This window comes from Chiroxiphia lanceolata, chromosome 6, assembly GCF_009829145.1.
Source record: "Chiroxiphia lanceolata isolate bChiLan1 chromosome 6, bChiLan1.pri, whole genome shotgun sequence".
Classification (NCBI taxonomy): domain Eukaryota; kingdom Metazoa; phylum Chordata; class Aves; order Passeriformes; family Pipridae; genus Chiroxiphia; species Chiroxiphia lanceolata.
In genome coordinates, this window is record NC_045642.1 from 36,837,898 (window position 1) to 36,857,008 (window position 19,111).

General features: G+C 36.0%; 1 protein-coding gene across 5 annotated transcripts in view; it reads right to left on the reverse strand.

Annotated features, from left to right (window-relative positions):
* PRKD1 (protein kinase D1) overlaps positions 1-19,111 on the reverse strand; it is a 121,604-nt gene that overhangs the window by 52,620 nt on the left and 49,873 nt on the right. For all 5 annotated transcript variants that reach the window (XM_032691533.1, XM_032691536.1, XM_032691534.1 and 2 more), the window contains one exon: positions 7,024-7,162. In XM_032691533.1, the coding sequence (XP_032547424.1) occupies positions 7,024-7,162 (139 nt within the window). The remainder of the gene's footprint in view (positions 1-7,023; positions 7,163-19,111) is intronic.

Sequence of the window (19,111 nt, forward strand, 5' to 3'; positions counted from 1 at the left end):
CAGTATTTAGGATTACCAACTAATCAAGCTTTAAAAATGACATCTAAAATCCTGAGTGAGAAATCATTAAAGTTCAAAAATCTTACTTAAAAACTTAATTTTGTTCCTATGACGAAATACACGGTTTGCTTTCTTGCAATCCACGTTCACAAAATCTTTCCATTATTTTTTTTTGCTGCTGAAATAATCACTAAATACTAAAAACATATAGAAAGGCCCAAGGAAGAACAACTAGCATGGCCTGTATTTCTGCAAGAGCGCTAGGAGCAAAGTTGACACATTAGTTAGTTTCACTACTAACATCTGCCTGTCACATATCATTTTATTCAGTGTGTACTGTCAATAATGCAGCCAGAGAATATAAGGGAATTATGTTGATACCTATTTTTTTCATCCTATTTTTACCTACTCTGTCTTGCAGCAGAAAGAAAATAATAGGAGGGCAAGACAGGAGAGGGAGTTCAGAAAGATTCTGCTGATCTAAAAAAAAATACAAACCTTGAGGTCTATATCCAGAAGGTAAAAATTACCACACTTATAAATAGAAGAAAAGACAACGAGGCAAACATAAACAAAGAAGGAAATAATCTTTTAATCCTAAGAACTTCCAACACAAAGTCATCTATCTGAAATTCATGATCCAAGAACGATGCAGACTAATGAACAGTGAGGGACACAAAATCAAGCCACTTTAGCCTAATCACTAATAAGTCTTACTTCTACAGAAATAAGAAAATAGATGACAGATAGAGACTAGAAGGACATAGAGGATGACTAATTGTTAAAAATAGCATCTTAGACAAAATAGAAAAAAGATATTTGTATTTCTCAAGACACCAGAAAAAGAGCAAGTTAACATAGTCATGAAGGCACCAAGAGAAGAAGGATGCTCTTCAATCACAATGAAGCAAAATCACAAACTGTGACCATCTATGTAAGTACTATAAAATTATGTTCAAAAATCTAACATCATAGTGTTTCATCTCAAGGAGCTGGCAGCTGAACTAACATTCCAATCCAGTTGTGTTAACATATGGCATTTACTCAATTGTATAGTTATCCACAGCTATTTTACTCAGTTCAATATATTTAACATAGACAATATAAGCTGTACTGAATCCAAATAAAATGTCCACATTAGTAACCAGGTGATGTATCATCCACCTGATAAGAAAACAGCAACAGCTTCTTAACGAAAGCAGTGGATCAATTTCTGCCCTCATCAGCTCAGCAAGGGAACGTCAAGTAGCTGCTATTTGACTTTCTCACTTCAGGAATCCTGCCAAGTTGAGCACAACTGCTCACAGCAAGCAGATTAAGTACATTTCACTAATTCGCAAAAGAGGCTAATGTTTCATTGTCTGCCTTCCAGCAGCAGACAAAAACCTCTTACATCCCAATGGAACTTTGCCCCAGTAAAAACAAGGTAGATTTTTTTATAAGCAAATTCATATTAAAATTTTAACTATACAATTGGGGTTTTTTTCTCTATACTATGAATAGACTCGGCAAATTTACACAGCAATTTTTAATAAACTTCATAGGATAGGACATAAACTATGCCGGAAAGAACATAAGTCTAAAGGCACCTAAAGCAATTGTTTCCTTGAAGTCCTAGAAAAACAGAACTCAAAAAGAGAGTACAGATGTACAGAGCCCCAAGTAAGTCTCGTCTGTCAGCTTGTTCTGCACAGTTTGTGCATCCATTTAAGGGAAAAAGAGCAAATAACACTTAATCTGGAAAAAGTCAGAGGTACACATGTGAAGTGGTAGAGCTTGCATCTATAGACAGCTTAAAATAGTAACTTCAAAACATCTTCCCTTTTACAATGGGGTTAACTTCACCCAGAGGGTGACTGGGCACTGGAACAGGCTCGCCAGGGAAGTGGTCACAGCACCAAGCCTGACAGAGTTCAAGAATCATTTGGACAATACTCTCAGGCACATGATGTGATTCTTGGGGGTGGTCCTGTACAAGACCAGAGTTGGACTCAATGATCCTTGCAGGACCCTTCCAACTCGGCATATTCTGTGATCCTGTGATTTACAACCCATATCTCATGTAATAACTTAATGTAAGAACTTGCTAATTATTTACCTTCTCCAGAAAGAAAGGATATGAAGGACAGTACCTCTCTATCAATTAATCTCACCTTAATATCAATTCATTGGCATTAAAAAATTGCAGCTGAAATAAATGATTTTTAAAATCTAGTCAAAATAACACTGAATATCTCCAAAACCCTAGGAGCTAGCTTAAAGAAGAGAGTTTACCACAGCAAAAATATTCCATTCTGTTCAAATCTATTGTGAATTTTAAATTATGCTATTTTGGTAATTCATGTTTGCATCCTTTATTTCATAGTGGAACATGAAAGTTAACTTTTCAGAGCTTCAGCTGAAGCTTTTGGCAAATATTACTTGATCACATCAAGCCTGAAGAACATTTTTCAGCTTCAACTCACTTTACATAGATCTGCTTCCTTTTCTTGAGCAAACACTAAGACTGCATTTTAGACAGAGAGAGACCTAAACAGATGCAACTTCTGGTTTCTCTTCCTTTCAGTGTTTATAAATGACTGACTACTCATTTGCAGCCATCTTTGATTGTAACTTTAATTGCAACTTCTGTACCTTGCTTCCTGATTTGGGCTGCCTACTCATTTCTGACAGTATTAGAACCAAAAGGAATCCTTCCTACAAATATACCTTGATAAAATCCTTTCTCTAAAGATTTGTATCCCTTTCAGTCTGAAATGCAATAAAACTAACTAGATGTTGGATTCAATAAACACATTAGTGGCAATTTCCACAGCAGTAGTAAAAGATTTTCCTCTTTTGTGCATGTGAAGACGAGATGAACTTTCCAAGATTTGAAGAAAAATGAAATAGAAAACGCACAGGTAAGAAAACAGAAATATGTAAGCTGTACATAACTGACAGAAGGGTATTAGTGGTACTGTTCATTGAATGCCCAAGAGCGCAGCCTAAGAAACCAAATGCATTCAACATAAAAATTCATGAGTTTAATAGATTTCTCAAGTGTCCCCATGTGTGCTGGTTTAAAGGTAAACCGGCAGGGGAAATGAGCTCAACTCAAAGGAGAGATTATAAATCAGAATAACAATTTAATAAACTAAGTACAAATAAGTAAATAAATAAATACAATAAGTAAATAAGTAAATACAATAAGTACGATTATACAGACAAACAGTTGGGTTTAACCCACAAAACCCAAATGTATGACTCAGCACCCTGGGGCATGAACAGAGTGGTGTTCGTTGGGCCCCCTGAGTCCAAAGTAAAAGGAGAGGGGAAAACCTGTTGGTAAGAGTGCTGTTGCAATCTGGTCAAGAGTGGTGATTGCAGTCTGGTTGAAAAGTGGCGGCTGCAATCCAGTCAAGAGTGGTGGTTGCAGTCCAGCTGAGAGTGGTGGTTGCAGTCTGGTTGAGAGTGGTGGTCTGCAGTCTTCCTCTGGATCCCAGGAGTGGTTAAAAAAGTCCCAAGACTCCAAGATCATATATCCTCCAGTTCAGGCAGGAATGCCCAGTACCTCCCTCAGGGCGGGGAGTTCCACAAAGGGTGTGAGGACAGGGGGCAGCCTCCTATCTCACAGGCCTCTTAACACCCAGTTTATGGCCTGAGGAGTCAGGCTGCTCTGGGCAGATGGTGTAAATGGTCTACTGATAACAGTTTCTGGAAATGGCATGGAAGGCTATAGAATATACAGCTTTGGGTTACACCCATACAGTGATGAACTGGTCCCAGCTGTTCTAACCAGGACACCATGTTATTATACAAATACTCTCAAGAATCCCATGTAGTCACTGAAACAAAGTGTTCAAACATATTTAAAAAAAAAAAAAGGCACATAAAAGGAAGAAAATAAGAAGTTAAAATAAAACTGTATTTATGAGAGCTACTAATGTTCATAACAAAAGTTCCTTTTTCCCTCTTTTAATGTGCAGCTGACCAAATCTGTAACTCAACATACCCTTTTGCTGCCACTCTCACAATAATGCCAGTCCTTTCACTTCCAAAATGCCAGAATCTATACTGGCACTGAACCACAATTCATCTGGCTGACTGCAACAGCCTGTGCTTATCTCCTCCGGACCAGTCAACAGACAGACACACAACATTTGTTCAGCAGCTTTCACGATTCTTGCACTCTATTAAAATCCTACTGCATACTGCTCCAATGCAAAATGCAAGTAATAATGTTCATTAGGAATACAAAAACACAGCAGGTGCTGCATTCTGAGTTGAATAAATTTTTTGTGTTTCAGCAGAAATCTCTAACACAAACTGTTTCTGTTATATAGCATGACATCTGCAGGTACAATTTTCTTCTCCAAAATGGACTAAATTGCTTCAGCTACAGTGAGTAACCCCTCTGAACTATAAGTTTTTGTAGATAATTTTCAACTCTTTCAAGAACCTGTAATATAAGCTCTAAACCAGATGATCACATTTATTAATCTTTAAACTTCCAAGAACATAAGTGGAATAAGAAAAAAGAAAACATCATAGGTTGCCCAGCCATTTTAAAAAAAATCTTGTTATTAATGAAAATCAGAAAGTGCATACTAGTAGGATATGAATTGACTGTATAACCCTGTAGTAACTAGGACTAACAGTTCAGCTTTCTCTACTCTGCCCAGTATTGACCTGTGCAATAAAAAATGAAGGCAGTCAATCAGTGCAGCTTTTGACATCAGATATCAGTGCTTCAGGGGATGTTGACCCAAAGCACAAGGAGTTTTCAGCAGCAAAGCCGTAGCAGTAATGCTGTGTTCTACTGTCTCTTTCAGATATGCCATTCGAGAAAAACTGCTATAATAAACCATGCATTTACAGAACTGGAGAATGCATATTCTGTTTAGAAATTTATAATGAAGGCTAGAAATAAAACACTTCAACTGGTTCGATATATGCATCTGAACATATATTGCATTTCACTTGTCCTTCCCACTGCTTAAGTGCTCAATATCATACACTGTAGTGCTCAAAGCCAATCTCTCCTGTTTTCAGGTTTATTCTCCTTTCAAAATAATTTTTCATTGTACATTATTAAAAATCCTGTAAAAGATTTCTTATGGCCCTGCATTTAGACACACTTTTTCTTCTAATTAAAAATGAGAGATAACTCATCTATAGGTAACTTGATAGGCACTATTGTCAAAATTGGTAATTTGAAACTATGTCTAAACATTTTTCAATAAAAACTGCCTGCATTAGTTTGAATAATTCCCCCACACATTACAGACTGCTTATACAGACTGCTCATACTGCTTCTTCAGTGTTGCATAATTGGGAATACCGTCCTCCCCTACATAACACAGGAATTGTCTGCGAAAATGAATTCCTGCATTTAGTTAAGGCTCATCTGGGGGAGGACGCTGATGCTCTTAAGTGTTTACAGAGGAAGTATGTTTAATTTCTTGTATAATTTAAGACATCTGAATAGTACCATCAGCTAGGCCATGACATGTTACAAGTTTCATTTTCTGTCCTTTGTGCTTAAGCAGCTACTTGCCTAATTTTGGCAAACTAGAAGATACATGGTCTCCATTTCAAAAGCAATAAACAATATATCAAATAAAGCACTAAAGTCCTTGCTAACTTTTTTTTTCACTGCATCGTAATTACTGATCTAGAGTGATTACTTTATGTGGGAAATATTAAGAAGAAAATTGGTTTACTGTGGAAAGGGAAAAAATTGTTTCCTGATATGGAAAAGATGAATAATGACTTAAGGAATGACTTGCATTATTCCTTATCGTACTTTTTTCTATTCTAATCATAGAGTATGGAATAGGGTCCTATACAAGAAAACTATATTTAAAAGCTCAGTTAGCTTAGATTATGTGACCTAACTCTTACTTCTTCCACTCTTTTCAGCATCCATTAAGACTTCGCCTCTCTTCACTAATCCTACACTCTTCTACAGCTTCAATTTCTACTTTCATATGACATATGCTTTTCTGTATTTTTTAGCATCTTTCCAGATGCTCTAACTGCATGTTCCAATTGCAAAAATACAGCCCTTCAGCCATCTTCCAAGTTTTATTTGTCAAATAACATCTCTACATCTTTACAGTTCCAGCATTCACTCTACTTCATGTCCTTGTAAATGCTGCATCAATCCTAGTCACATACCTCATATCTTACATCTAAGCTTTTGACAAGTCTTACTGACACTTAATTACATCCCCAGACTTCCTTTACATTCCAGTCACATAATTTGTGCTTATTTCCTTCTTCAATTATAGCAATCCATTCTTCATGGCTACTCTGCTGGCCAAACATGCTTCTTAAATCCATCTGCCATTTGACTGCCTCCAGAAATTGGCCTTTTACCTCATGATTCATTCATAGCACATCTCTTCTCAAATCCCCCTTCACCTGCTAGTCACCTTCAGACTACAACTTTCATTCCCTGAACTTGTTCCCTCTGACTTTTTTATTTCCTAGGTCCTAAATAGCTATTCTCTTTTGTTCCACCTTTTCAGCTTCTATACCTTTCATAGAATCAACAGTTGTGTACATGAACCATCCAGCACTCGTTTTGGACAGCCGTCCATATAAAACATACTTTTTTTTTCATTCCCACCTAGAATTTAAATTTTTCTCTCCCCTTACTCTTTTAAGTTTAAAAACCAAATCATGTAAAGAGTCAGAGCAGTCCTGGTAGGTATAATTATGCAGGGCTTTGAGAAAGCAATTAGTCTATTTGCAGTGGACATTTTCATGGCACTCCACATAAAGTAAAAATTTATTAACATTAACCTGCTGCTTAACTAATAATATGGACAAAAGAGGTTTTTACAAAGTATACAGTGCAACAGAAAAAAAAAGGCATAATATGCCTATATACATCTGAGAGAGGAATCAAGAAAAAGGAAATTTTGTTTGTATGGACTCTCACCTATGCTGGGTCAAAATCCAACCAGGAGAAAACTACTGCGGATATTTTCAGTTGCAAAAGCATGACAGTAATTTTCATTGGTTTTTACTTACCTGATAAGACAACTTCAACTAGGTCTCCTTCTTGGATATCTGCAGCTGATTTCACCAACTGGAGAATGTTTTCAGAGGCAGGGTCATGGCGGAAGAGCAAGATTTTGTCATACATTCCGTAGAAACCACATTCAGGAAACTGCAATACAAACCCATCAGAATTTACTATGCTGTGAAATACATAACTGTACACCACAATTAATGTATAATGAAATCTTGAGGACAGACTGGACCACTTGTCAGACTAGTACCAAATAGGATATATATTTTTTCATGTATGAAAATATTTATCATTATATTCTGAAAATGGTTTTTCCCTAAGCAAGAAAGCTCATTTGCCTTTCTCTTCCTGTGAGCAAGGCAGTATCCACTACGAAATGAGAGAGAAATAAGTGTATTCCTTAGCCACTGCTAATAACTTTTTCAAACATAAGCTCCTGAGCAAGATGATTTAATTAGACCCTCCTGGAGCAGATGTCCTATGGAGTGCCCTTCTAGTCTATATTACATTATTCCATGATTTTATGATCTCTTCCCAAACAATTGCCAAAAAGATGCCTTGAGGCCAAAAGCAATATATGTCAGCTCTGCCTAAGATGCAATGCCTAAATGATAGCTCATTATGAAATACCTATTTCTCGAGACTGAAACTATGAGGCACCTAAAGCAATGCTTCCAAACTTAATCATAATCATTTACTTCACTGAAGAGAAGTTGTAGCTTTGAAATCAGATTAAATCCTTTTTAAACTAGAAGAGATTTTTAAAAACTCTGAGGTTATAAACTGGAGATTATTATCTAGGTAACTTGGTTTTTTTCCTTTGTTTTTTCTGCACAACAAAAATTACTGAAAGTTTTTTTCATGATCCCAGCCTAAAGAATTAAAATTTTGTTCTGAAAACACAACCGAGAAACTCTTTTTCTGTTACAAAAGATTCTGTTCAGTTCTACATCAATGCACTGCTCCATGTTTTATCATCATGCGGTAAAAAAACCAAAATGATAACCATAGCTCAAGACATAAACTAGCATGTTTTGAGGTTATACGCTGAGCAGTATAATTTCCAGAATGCAGAATTAAAGGAACCCAACAAAAAGTACTTTAAAACTTGGGTTTACATATATATATATATATATATATTCATTACTGATTATTGGAAGCTTTGGAATCTATCCAAGTATCCCAAAAAAGTTATGCCTTTTCTAAGTTTTGAAGCATGTACTGAAAAGAGGAGAGAGAAAAAAAATAGTCAGATCTCTGGTTTGAATGAAATACATCTAAATGTCTGAAGTTTTTTCTGTCTTCTTATTCCAGCTTATACAGTAAATATCAACACACTGCTAATTCTTGGTTGGGTGAACTACCTGCCTGAAAAAAAAAGTTAATGAATTTAGTTCCTCAGACAGGTTTTATACTGAACAGAAAGAATTTCTGGTCTCTCAAAAACATAGGAATTACTCACAGAATATCTGCAAAGTCTGCTATAGTGCATATGTTTAAAGATGCACAAATCTGGTTCACATCCACTATCCACCACATTAAAAATCGACAGATCATTTATGTATATGATATGAGAGAGTCTGTTTCCTTGAGCACCTCTATCATCCACCAATTACAAACTGAAAGAGTTGGCAGTCTATTGTCAAACTTTGAGAAGGTTGGCACCAATACATGCACTTCTGAACATGCATTACAATCACATATATAAAAGAGAAACATATTTCTAAAACTTTCCTAGTAATCAGTTAACCATTCATATCATGTCACATTAACAGAGATGTACTTTACCATATTCATAAAGCTTAAAATGGCTTACCGTGTCATGTTTAACTCATATTTCCAAAATAGTTCTCACTGAAGATTACCATCTCTACATGGACCAAAAACTTGCTCTCTAAAAATGTGGTCTGTTGCCTTATAAAAATTTTATGCATGTTTTTTCTTATTAAGAGGGCGTTGTGTTTTAAAATCATCTGGAAATCAAGCTCCAAGCAGCTGCTTCCTTTCCCTTCACCCACTCAAGTGAGAAAAGAGCCAAAAAGGCAGAGATTATGGGTTGAGATAACTAGAAAAACAGCTATGAAATAAGAAAAAAAAAACAGTAACAGCAACAATACTAATAATAACAGTGTTATTAGTGTGCTTACATGCAAAAAATGCTTACAGAAGTCTGACCAACCCAATGTTATTGTGGCCAGTGCCACGCGGCTTCCCAAGACAAAGGAGAAAATGGTGGACGTTACCGCCGGCATTTTTTCCTGAGTCTGAGAGAACACAAACCAAAGATGGACAAACCCCCCAAGTTGGACTGTCCATGCCACACCACCTCCACCACTCTGCTCACTCCTTTGCTACTGCGGGAAACAAGGAACAAAATGGCAGTGGTCCTGCATCATGTTCCCCTTTTCTTCCACCCAAAGCCACATATCCCCAGCAATTATGTGGCTGGTATAGAACCTAGACACACCCACACGGCTCCAGGCTCCACTCCCCCCACGGTAACTGTGAGAAAATTAACTCTGTCCTGGACGAAAGAGAGGTAAAGCCATTTCTTTCTATTTTCATATTCTTCTGTAAAGTAACGAAAGTTCTGTAAGAGACATGCACTACCACATTCAAATCTTACAGAAGTAACATCAGGTGGAATAAAATAATCAAGACAGAAACTAAATTTTTGTTTATTTAAAGTAAAACTATCATATAGACCCCACTTCTAATAGAGTTGTTAGCCAGCCAAAAGTCATATTTTGTAATGACATAACCAGTGAGGTAAATAAATGTTGCTGTATTTGGATAATTTTTTTGCATCTTCATGTTACTCTACAGGTACATTTTCATGCTAAATCAATAACATCCTCTATCATCTTAACTACGGAAAAAAGGACATAAGAGACTTCAAGTTCTAGTACAATTGAAATAAACTCCTAAATATAGTAACATCAGTAATTTCTGAGAAACAGTACATTTTCTCCCACAGTTCCAAGTGTGAAGAAATATTTCAAGTATCCCATACTTTAGATGCAGTAAATATTAAAACTGTATTAAGCCAAATAATGCCAAAGAACCTTAATTATCAAGGCAGTATTTCATAAATTCTGTTAAACAATAGATTATCCAGCCTATAGTCAAAAGCATTTCTCTAGGTCAAGAACAAACTAAATTATGGCTCAGATGTAAAATAGTTGCTTTAGCCTTCAAAGAAATTTGCTTTACATTAAGCATAAGTGGGAGTGAATCAAAGCTTTTGAAGGGAGATGTAACCTGAACTGCAATTACACTCTGCATGCATACTGGTTCTAATGTAGCCTAGGTAATAGCAGATGACACAGGCACTGACACCTGAGTGTCTAACAGAGTCATTCAATGCTTGACCCAGTAGCGCTGAGCCGAACCTAAAAGCCTGTTGCAGCCACTCAGATGTCTGTGTCACCAGGCTCCACGGCTGAACAAGCACTTCTTCCCTCACCCCAGTGTCACTGGCAGCAGCAAATTGACTCTTCTCTTAAACATTTTAAATTTAGAACAGTCATGAGAAAGTAATCCTGGTGGAATTATAATTTTAATTCAAAAATTTCCTATCTTCCCACAGTATACAAACCTAATGGCATTCCTAATAATTTCCTTTTACAGAAGCAGTGAAATACCAGCCTTCAAAATGGGCACTGCTAATCCTTTTCAGACACTGCAAGATTTTTCTAATTTCACTGATTTCAGAGATACCACAGGCATTTCCCTCTAAACTCATTATGACTTAAATTGATTGCTCTCTCTCTGTATTTCCATCCATTTGCTTTTTTCAAGTCCACTTCTACATAAAAAAAGTATTTGAGATACTACACATATTACATGTGTGTATAAATATGTGTATCTTGAGGTATCATTTATTATGTTCTGTAGAAAAAGGAAAATTCAATCACAACATTTTTTGATAAATTATATACAAGAATTATTTTTTGTGTTTGAATTAGTTTTCCCCAGACAAACTACTTTCATGTCAAGAAAGCAATTTCAATGGTGCGATTCTTCAAACATTATATGAAGACCAACTGTTGCAACGACAGAAATTCCCTCAGCTAAACTTATTCCTGCCAACAATAATGTTGATTTGCACAGACAAAAGTAAACAAAAAAACCAACCACGAAGCTTCCTACTACAACACTATAAATAGCATTCAGTTTCGCTAAACACAGGACAAAATAAGGAAACAATGGTATTGGAGCTAAGTTCCTCAATGCTAATAAAAGCCTTTTTTGCAATATAAGAGCTGCTTAAAGTGGAATTACTAGACTTAAATGGTCATTGTAATTGCCATAATGACGAAATGCAAATTTCTGTAAGAATCAGGAGTGTAAAACTGCTTATGTGGGGTTCAGAAACAGGATCTATTTCTGGGTGTTTAAGAAGTCATCAGTAGCCATTAAGACATCACAACTGTCCATAAACACCTTGTTTGCCTACTCCAAGTGTGAAGTAGAATGTATTACTCAAATGGCTTTCAGTGTGGTTCAATCTAAGGTGCAGTAGTTAAAAGGAGCCTCAGCACTAACTTTCCCTCAGTAGATATTAAAACAGAAGCAATCATTGCAGTGTTTTTACTCTTAGCAACTGTGAACATCTCAAGAAAATCCACCAAAATATTTCACCAATAACTATACAGAGGCCAAATGATTATGCAAATTCTGGATTTTCATTAAAAAAGCCTCCAAGTGATACTACAAAAAACCTGCAGACTCAAACTTCAATAATTAGAACCTCTAATTATAAGTATTCAGTAATTCATTTAATCCATTGCTCCAGTCAAAAATTTCAATGGCGTATGTCCCTCTACATGCAAACACAAGCTGAACTCTGTACATCCATTATCATACTGTCCTATTAACAGCTGTTCTCAAAACAAGGATCAAAGACAAACTGACAAAAGGCAAGATTAGTCATATGTAAAACTCTATCCACTTACTGTGACAATCAAATGGTTTTATTATTACAGAACTTTAGAATACTGATATAGCTAAATGCTAATATATTTCACAATTGAATTGTGAAGCTTTCAAAAATTAATAATAACAAACCATATACACAGTTATCCGAATGCAGAACCTATTCACTCTTCTTCTTTGCTGTGGTAAAACAAAATTTCAAATAGAAATTTACGTAAAGGAAAGGCGAGACTGTCTACAGTGAGACAACTCTCTTATCAGTTTGGTTTAATAATTATGTATTTGGAAGATCAGCATAGTACGTATCCCAAATGAAAAACAGATGAAAAATAAATTTCTTCCACATGAAGAACTTTATCTGGAAGAACATACTCTAAACACTGATGATGGTTTCAGTGCAATTACTAATGTGAAAAAAGCCTGTAGATGTGAGAATTTTGCAAAAATTCTTCTTTCAACATAATAAAATTGTAATGTTTTTGTAGCATACAGGTAGATAGATTCTCAGTGTTAAGGGTGAAAAAGAAAAAAAAAATAGTCCTCTTCCTGTTTTTGTCTTCTTGTATGTTACTACAATTTTGCACATCTGTAAGGGTTAGTTTCTCTTGCTTTATTCTAGGAAGTAATGACAGTTGTCTTTTTGATTTTTTCAGTCCCTGATTAAACATTAAATTGAACTACATCATCTTTAGTGATCACTGCTTTTGTCTTCTAAATTAGTTAGCTTTTTACAAGCCATCCACTTAGAGAAGTCCTTAGTGATTACCATAACAGCAACTGCAACAAGAACCTTGATAAAACCTGGAAGTCTTTCACAGCACAAAGATAATGATCCAGCACACTAAAGTCTGCGGGATAAACAATGTCTTCACACAGCATATGGAGAAGCTGAGTCACACCGAATGTTTATTGACTTAACTTGCTAAAACAAGTAACCTTGACCTAACCTAAACAAGATTGTTGAACTGGCCCTAATATGTGCATAAATAAATTAATTGTCTTACATTGATATAACTGGTTTAATATAAAGATATAAATGTAGAGAATTTTTGAAACAATCATATTAACCAAACTTAAACGTTCTTCTTTTATATTCTTAAAATAACAAAGCATTTTATTTTTAGAAGTCAGAATTTCCTTTGTCTGCAGAGGTCAGAATACAGAAAAATCATGAAACTGAAAAGCCAATTTGTGGCCAAGAGGACTGTCTAAATTTTCACCTAGCTGTGGCAGTCACTAATAACCCACTTGCAAAACTCAAGAGATTTTTTAAAAGGCTCTATTTACCAAGCACAAAGTTATCATGAAAATATTAGTCTTTCTTTTATGCATAAACAAAAATACCACAAGACTCCATGGTTTTGTTGTTAAGAAACACCAGCTATTATTCAAAGACTTTCTTCACATATACATCACTACAGTTACTACAAACTAACACAAACACCAGAGTTTAAATAGAAATTTACACTATGACTATCTGGAATATATGTAGCAACATCTCAGTAAGAACAGGAGGTGCAGCTTGCTCCAGTAGCAGTGGTATCTCCACCTTAATCCAGAATGTTTCATGCTGTGCTTAACACACCTCAGAAATGGTGACTCCCTCTAGACATTTCCAGTAACTGCATTTGCACTTGCCAGGCAGACAAACAGCAAGGATAGGCAGGAGACTGCTATTTCTTTCCTTATTCTATTTCCCCCAGAAAATCGGTCTTCAGTTATACAGGAAAAAAAAGGGTGAGAAAATATAAGAAGTAGTACTGATCAGCTTGATACTACCTATGTCGAAGTACTACTCAATACGGGCTCTGGTCAAGCCCATTTGTCATATATACAGAGAGACAGATTATGAACAAATATCTTGCACTGGAAAGGTAAAGGAGCAACTGAAGAAATCCTGATGGGCTAGGAAGAGAGATGACCAGAGTAAGGAAAACACACTTAGAATAGGGGCATAGGAAAGACTTTGATTGTCTCGTGAGCCTTGAGAATAGCAGCAAGGACCCAGATTTACAAGGGTTAAAGTGGTAAATGGAAAGAGCAATATAGGTCTGTGCTTCCATTTTGCCTTTGCATTCCTAAAAAAATATTAAAATTTTTGCTTCCAATCTAACTCCTAAGTGAAACAGACAAGTTACTAAGAATATACCCAATATACTAGCCAGTAACCATTCTCTGGATCCATAGCTAAGTGGCACAAAAATGGCTCACTGCCACACAGCTGACCTCTTTCCTCAGATGCTGGGAGACAACATTCCCACTGCTTATTTTAAACAGTGCTAGGATCCAAACCGCCTGGACATCATCTGAACGAATGTGATGTGCCACAGTTTGAAATGTATCAGGAAGCATGCAGTTAAACCACTGAAAAGTTTCTGTGATTTTGGGCTAGTGCTTGAGCCTGTATTCTCACTTAGGTTTATTCTACAGATATATTTTTAGACGTAACTTCAGAGAGCCATTATCATTTGATACATTCCTAACATCCGTTAAGCTTCTTAATGCTTTACTGTGGGCAGTGTCATTCCTTATTTACTTTCTTTTTACTTTTTCACTACAAGTCTTGATTAATTACATGTTCTATAAAGCACTTGCTGCCTGCAGAATAGAAGTTAGTAAGCTGTTTCCAAGTGAGTCACCAGAAAGGAGCAAACTTCTTACTGACTTCTTTATGATGTAAACAATATTTTAGATAACAAATATTTTGTTATGTACAAATCTTTTGCTAATTCTGTTTGCAGCAGTGATCTGCTGCAGAAGTAAGATTCCTTCATCTCTCTCAAACCAGGAACAGAGTACATTGCCCACACACACTGACTTGGACAATGAAGATCCACAAAGTAAAAAGTCAGGGGAGCTCCATCACAAAGTATCTGTGAAAAAGAAAAAACATGGCCACGGTGAGACATAGGAACATCGCTATTTTGGAGAGAGCCTGAACTCTGAACAACCTTTTCATCAGCCTTTTTCAATACAGATTGTTCCCTGTGGCTATTCAGGACAGGAGTTGCTTCCTTTGCATAGTATCTTTAAACAAACAGGTTCTCTTGCTACTAACGCTTCCTGCCACTGTATGTTGGCTTGCCTTCTCTCACTCAAATTGATTGCTGACAAAAATACTGAGTACACATCATATTGCTCACACTACTTCAACGCAGACTTTAAAAACTCCCAGTTCAGGGCAAGCAGTCACGAGTCTTCTCTCTTGAACCGAGTCTGGCAAGTGGCTGCTGGCTGAGGTCAACCCACCACAGCTCAGTGCAATTAACCATAAGAAATTTTAAATAATAACACTTCTCTCTCAAACAAAGAGAACTTTAGGATAATTAGTGTAACTTTATTTGCACTACCACAGGACACCAATATAACTGTCTCCATCTCCATTAAAAAGATTGGATTTATTTTTCATTAAAACTTCTATGAAAGCATTTTATTCTCAATTACCACATGTGATGGATTACCAAAATTATGGTGATTATGTCTTGGAAGTTGATTCTCATTAATACCATACAAAGACTACCTTAATTTAAAACAGCCCTTGTCTCTTAAGTGTAATCCATCTTCTCCAAGAGTTATATCTTTTTCACTATTACTTCTTCAGTATTTTGTGAATATTCTATTATAGCTTCCAATGCAATGAAGATGATGCAGTATCAAGAAGATGTAAAGAAAAAGTTCAATATCTCAGAAATTGAGAAAACATTGAAATAATTTTGTCACATAAAAATTCTAAAAGTTAAGGTACCATGCAAATCAAAGCATGCTTGCGTAGCTGACTGCTCTATGACGTAGATTAGAAGGTTAATTCAGAAGAAACATTTAGAAAAGTAATAATAATTAAACCACAACAATGAGACTCAAAAGATAAACTGGTCTTTGCATCCTGTTGTTGTTGGCAAAAACATTATTACATCTACTATATCTGCATATGCTGCATAACTTCCCTGAGAACTTTCACAAGCAGCAGCACTGAGGGAGAGCACAAACAGCTTCTGTCTTCTCAGTTGTTTCATGCTGAGAGTTTGGGAGCACTGCTCTAATAACGTCAATCCATTAATGCCACATTTCTCTAAGACAACAGAGGAACCTCAGCAGAAAGGTTCACACAGTTCCTGTACATGTTTTCTCTGTACAGCCCAACACTGTCCACTCCTGTGCAGAATTATGGAGCTTCCTGTAAAACGTTTAGGAGAAGAACGTGACAAGTGCCAAATTGCTGACGGGCATCCATTTATGTAGCTAATTCACAAACAGATTGGATTTCTCACCAAGGATGTTGAGAAATGGAGCAGAAACTTTCATGCCCTTCAGCAAACAGGCAGAAAAAAAGATGATGAATCACTAACAAAATCAAATCTTTCTCCTAGTTCCTTTAATCCAAAAAAAGTCTAAAGACTACGAGTGAAAAGTCCATTGCTCACGAGCATTGACTGTTTCTGAAGCCGTAGTCTTACTAGTTCTATGCAGTATATTACATCTGGGAAAACAGATTCCTAATTTCAGAAAGATGAAAAGAAACCAATTCTAGAGCCAATTCCATACATTATTTTATAAGTAGAAAAAAAAAAACAAAACAAAACAAAAAACAAACAAAGCCCAAGCCCCCATTTCTGCAAGAGTCTACCACCAGATGCTTTTCAGCTATCTCTGACCAAGCATTACATCAATTTAGGACACTCAGTCACCAGTCACATCCATCACTCAACAGACTACACAGATTGCACAACATATAAACTACTCACATACAGTCAAAGCTTCTGTGTATGATATAAGAGATTTAGACAGATCTAGTAAAGGTAAGAGATCTACAGATCACTCACACTTCTGTATACCTCTATTCTACTTTCAAAATTGACTTAATTTCCTTCAAGATAGATGCCAGTCTACATAACTGCTTAAAGATAGATTAGGTTTTTTTCACAGAAACAGAAAACAAAATAGCTCCTATCAAGAGTACTGTTTTAAATAAAGAATTCCCAAGTACGTGGTTTCCTCCTGAAAAAGCAGAATTCCCTCAAATTTTAAGTAAAGTATTAAGATATATTTTGAAAAGTAATTACTCTTTCATCCACTCCCAACATCAATTCTATATTCCAGGAAATATACTGGGAGCCATTTGAAAAATACTTGGTAAGGGCTCTCTTCTACTGAATTTGACAGAAATGTGAATGTATAAGAAGCCCGTTGGTTCAGCTTTTAGTACTAATAACTAGTTTGCTCCTTGGTCACTTGTCAATTTTATTTCCATTTATTAATAACTAGGATCCTTATTAATAAAGGACAAAGAGACAACACAAATTAATAGGATTACTGTCATTCCAATCCTATAAGGAACATAATCTAGAGGGAATTATAGCAGAAGAAAAGGCTGAGGGTGCTCATGTGGGACATCAGTTTAGCATGAGTACACTAGAACCAGGTCTGTATTGGGTGTCAGATGACTAACTTTCAATAAGAACTCATAACATTATGTTACACACATTAATTCCAAATTCCAGGTGTGGCTTAGAAAGCCAAAATACTAAGAGGAAGCTGTCCAGAACAAAAGTAAAGAACATTAGGACAAAAATGTCTGTAAAACATTGTTTTACGTAAATTTAGCATTGCTTTGTAGCTCTGAGTAAGCCTTGTCATGGGAAGTCTGGGAGTCATTGTCCACAACACCCAAAAGGACTTTCCTTGCCAAACACCTGTTTAGGGATAGGAAAACAGCATGATTTATTCTTTTTTAAACACAACAAAAATGGCAGCTTTTATATAATAATACTAGAGATATATACAACTCTAGACAGAATCACTCAGGAAGAGGCCATTTGGGTTCCAGGGCTTTCTACCTGAAAGTTTCAAACGTGGACTGTACAACTCTTCAAACACAGTTCTAATCATGAAACTACGATCAGTAAAGAAATGGAAACCAGTGAAAGGCAAATGGGATCACAAGCAGATCATAATAAAGTTTTTGTCTCTGTTATGGGCGCTCACCAGAAACTGGAGAGTTAAGAGAGAAAAATCCCCTCCCCAAACACTTTATCAGCAATACTGTTTCTTAACAGAAGTGCTTGTAGCTGCTGTGGTTCCATCTGCAACCAGTACTTCCTTTAATTACATGTATTCACTGCAGGAAAACCTGTCAGCACACAGAGGCATAAAGATTCAACATATGTCTGAGCCTTCTGTGAACCTAGAAACACTTTGACAAAACAAGGAAAATAATTTAAAGAGAAGCATGCAAATAAACCTTAAGGAGAATTATTTTTTTAATTGCTTTCAAAAAAATAAATGCATTAAACAGAGAAATTGCCAGGTTGCAAAAGGAGCTTTAAAGTGTGTGTCTCATACATATAGAAATACAATGCTCAAAACAGAAATTTGATAGCAACAGATATAAATAGAAACTTAAGAGTTGTAGAAAACCACTCAGGAAAGCCCAAAGATATGTGGAAATGTCACTGTCAGCATACTTAAGGGACATTAAAAGTTTTGTTAATACTTTAGGAACAAAAGAATTTTAGCAATTCTACCACCTATAAATATTTATCAATCACCTTCCCCTTTGGAGAAAAGATATTATTGGGTATTATTAATTAAACACTCTGCATTCTAACATCAGTTGATATGGATGTTGAAGAGGCCTCACTGAAACTGCACAGTCATACTGTCAAGTCCAAAAAACTTTAAAGTGAAATTGAAATAGCTGAAAAGTCAATGGTTGGGTTCTGGAGTAATCAAGATGAGGAAAACTAATATGCTGCTCTTTATAAAGGGACACAGAGATGTAGACTTCTCACAGTAACAGAACAAATGAAAACATGAAGGACAGTACTACTATTTTACCTTGGCTTATGGAAAAACTAGATAACCTGGTAATGTAACAAGGAGACTGCACAAGTAGAGCTTAACGGCAACACAGATTCAGACTTAGCAAAATATTACATCAGACACATGGCAACATGGAATACAAGCTGCTCCGATGTAACAGGACTCTATTCTGAAAAGCAACAATGAAATTTAGCTTATGTAGTGGGTAATTAGATGACTATGTATTCTTAATGAATTGGTTTTGTCATAAACTGGGCAGTATGAAAGAATATGGATTTACCACCTCTGCTTTTGGCACTGATGCAACCACAACTGGAAGTCTACCCACAT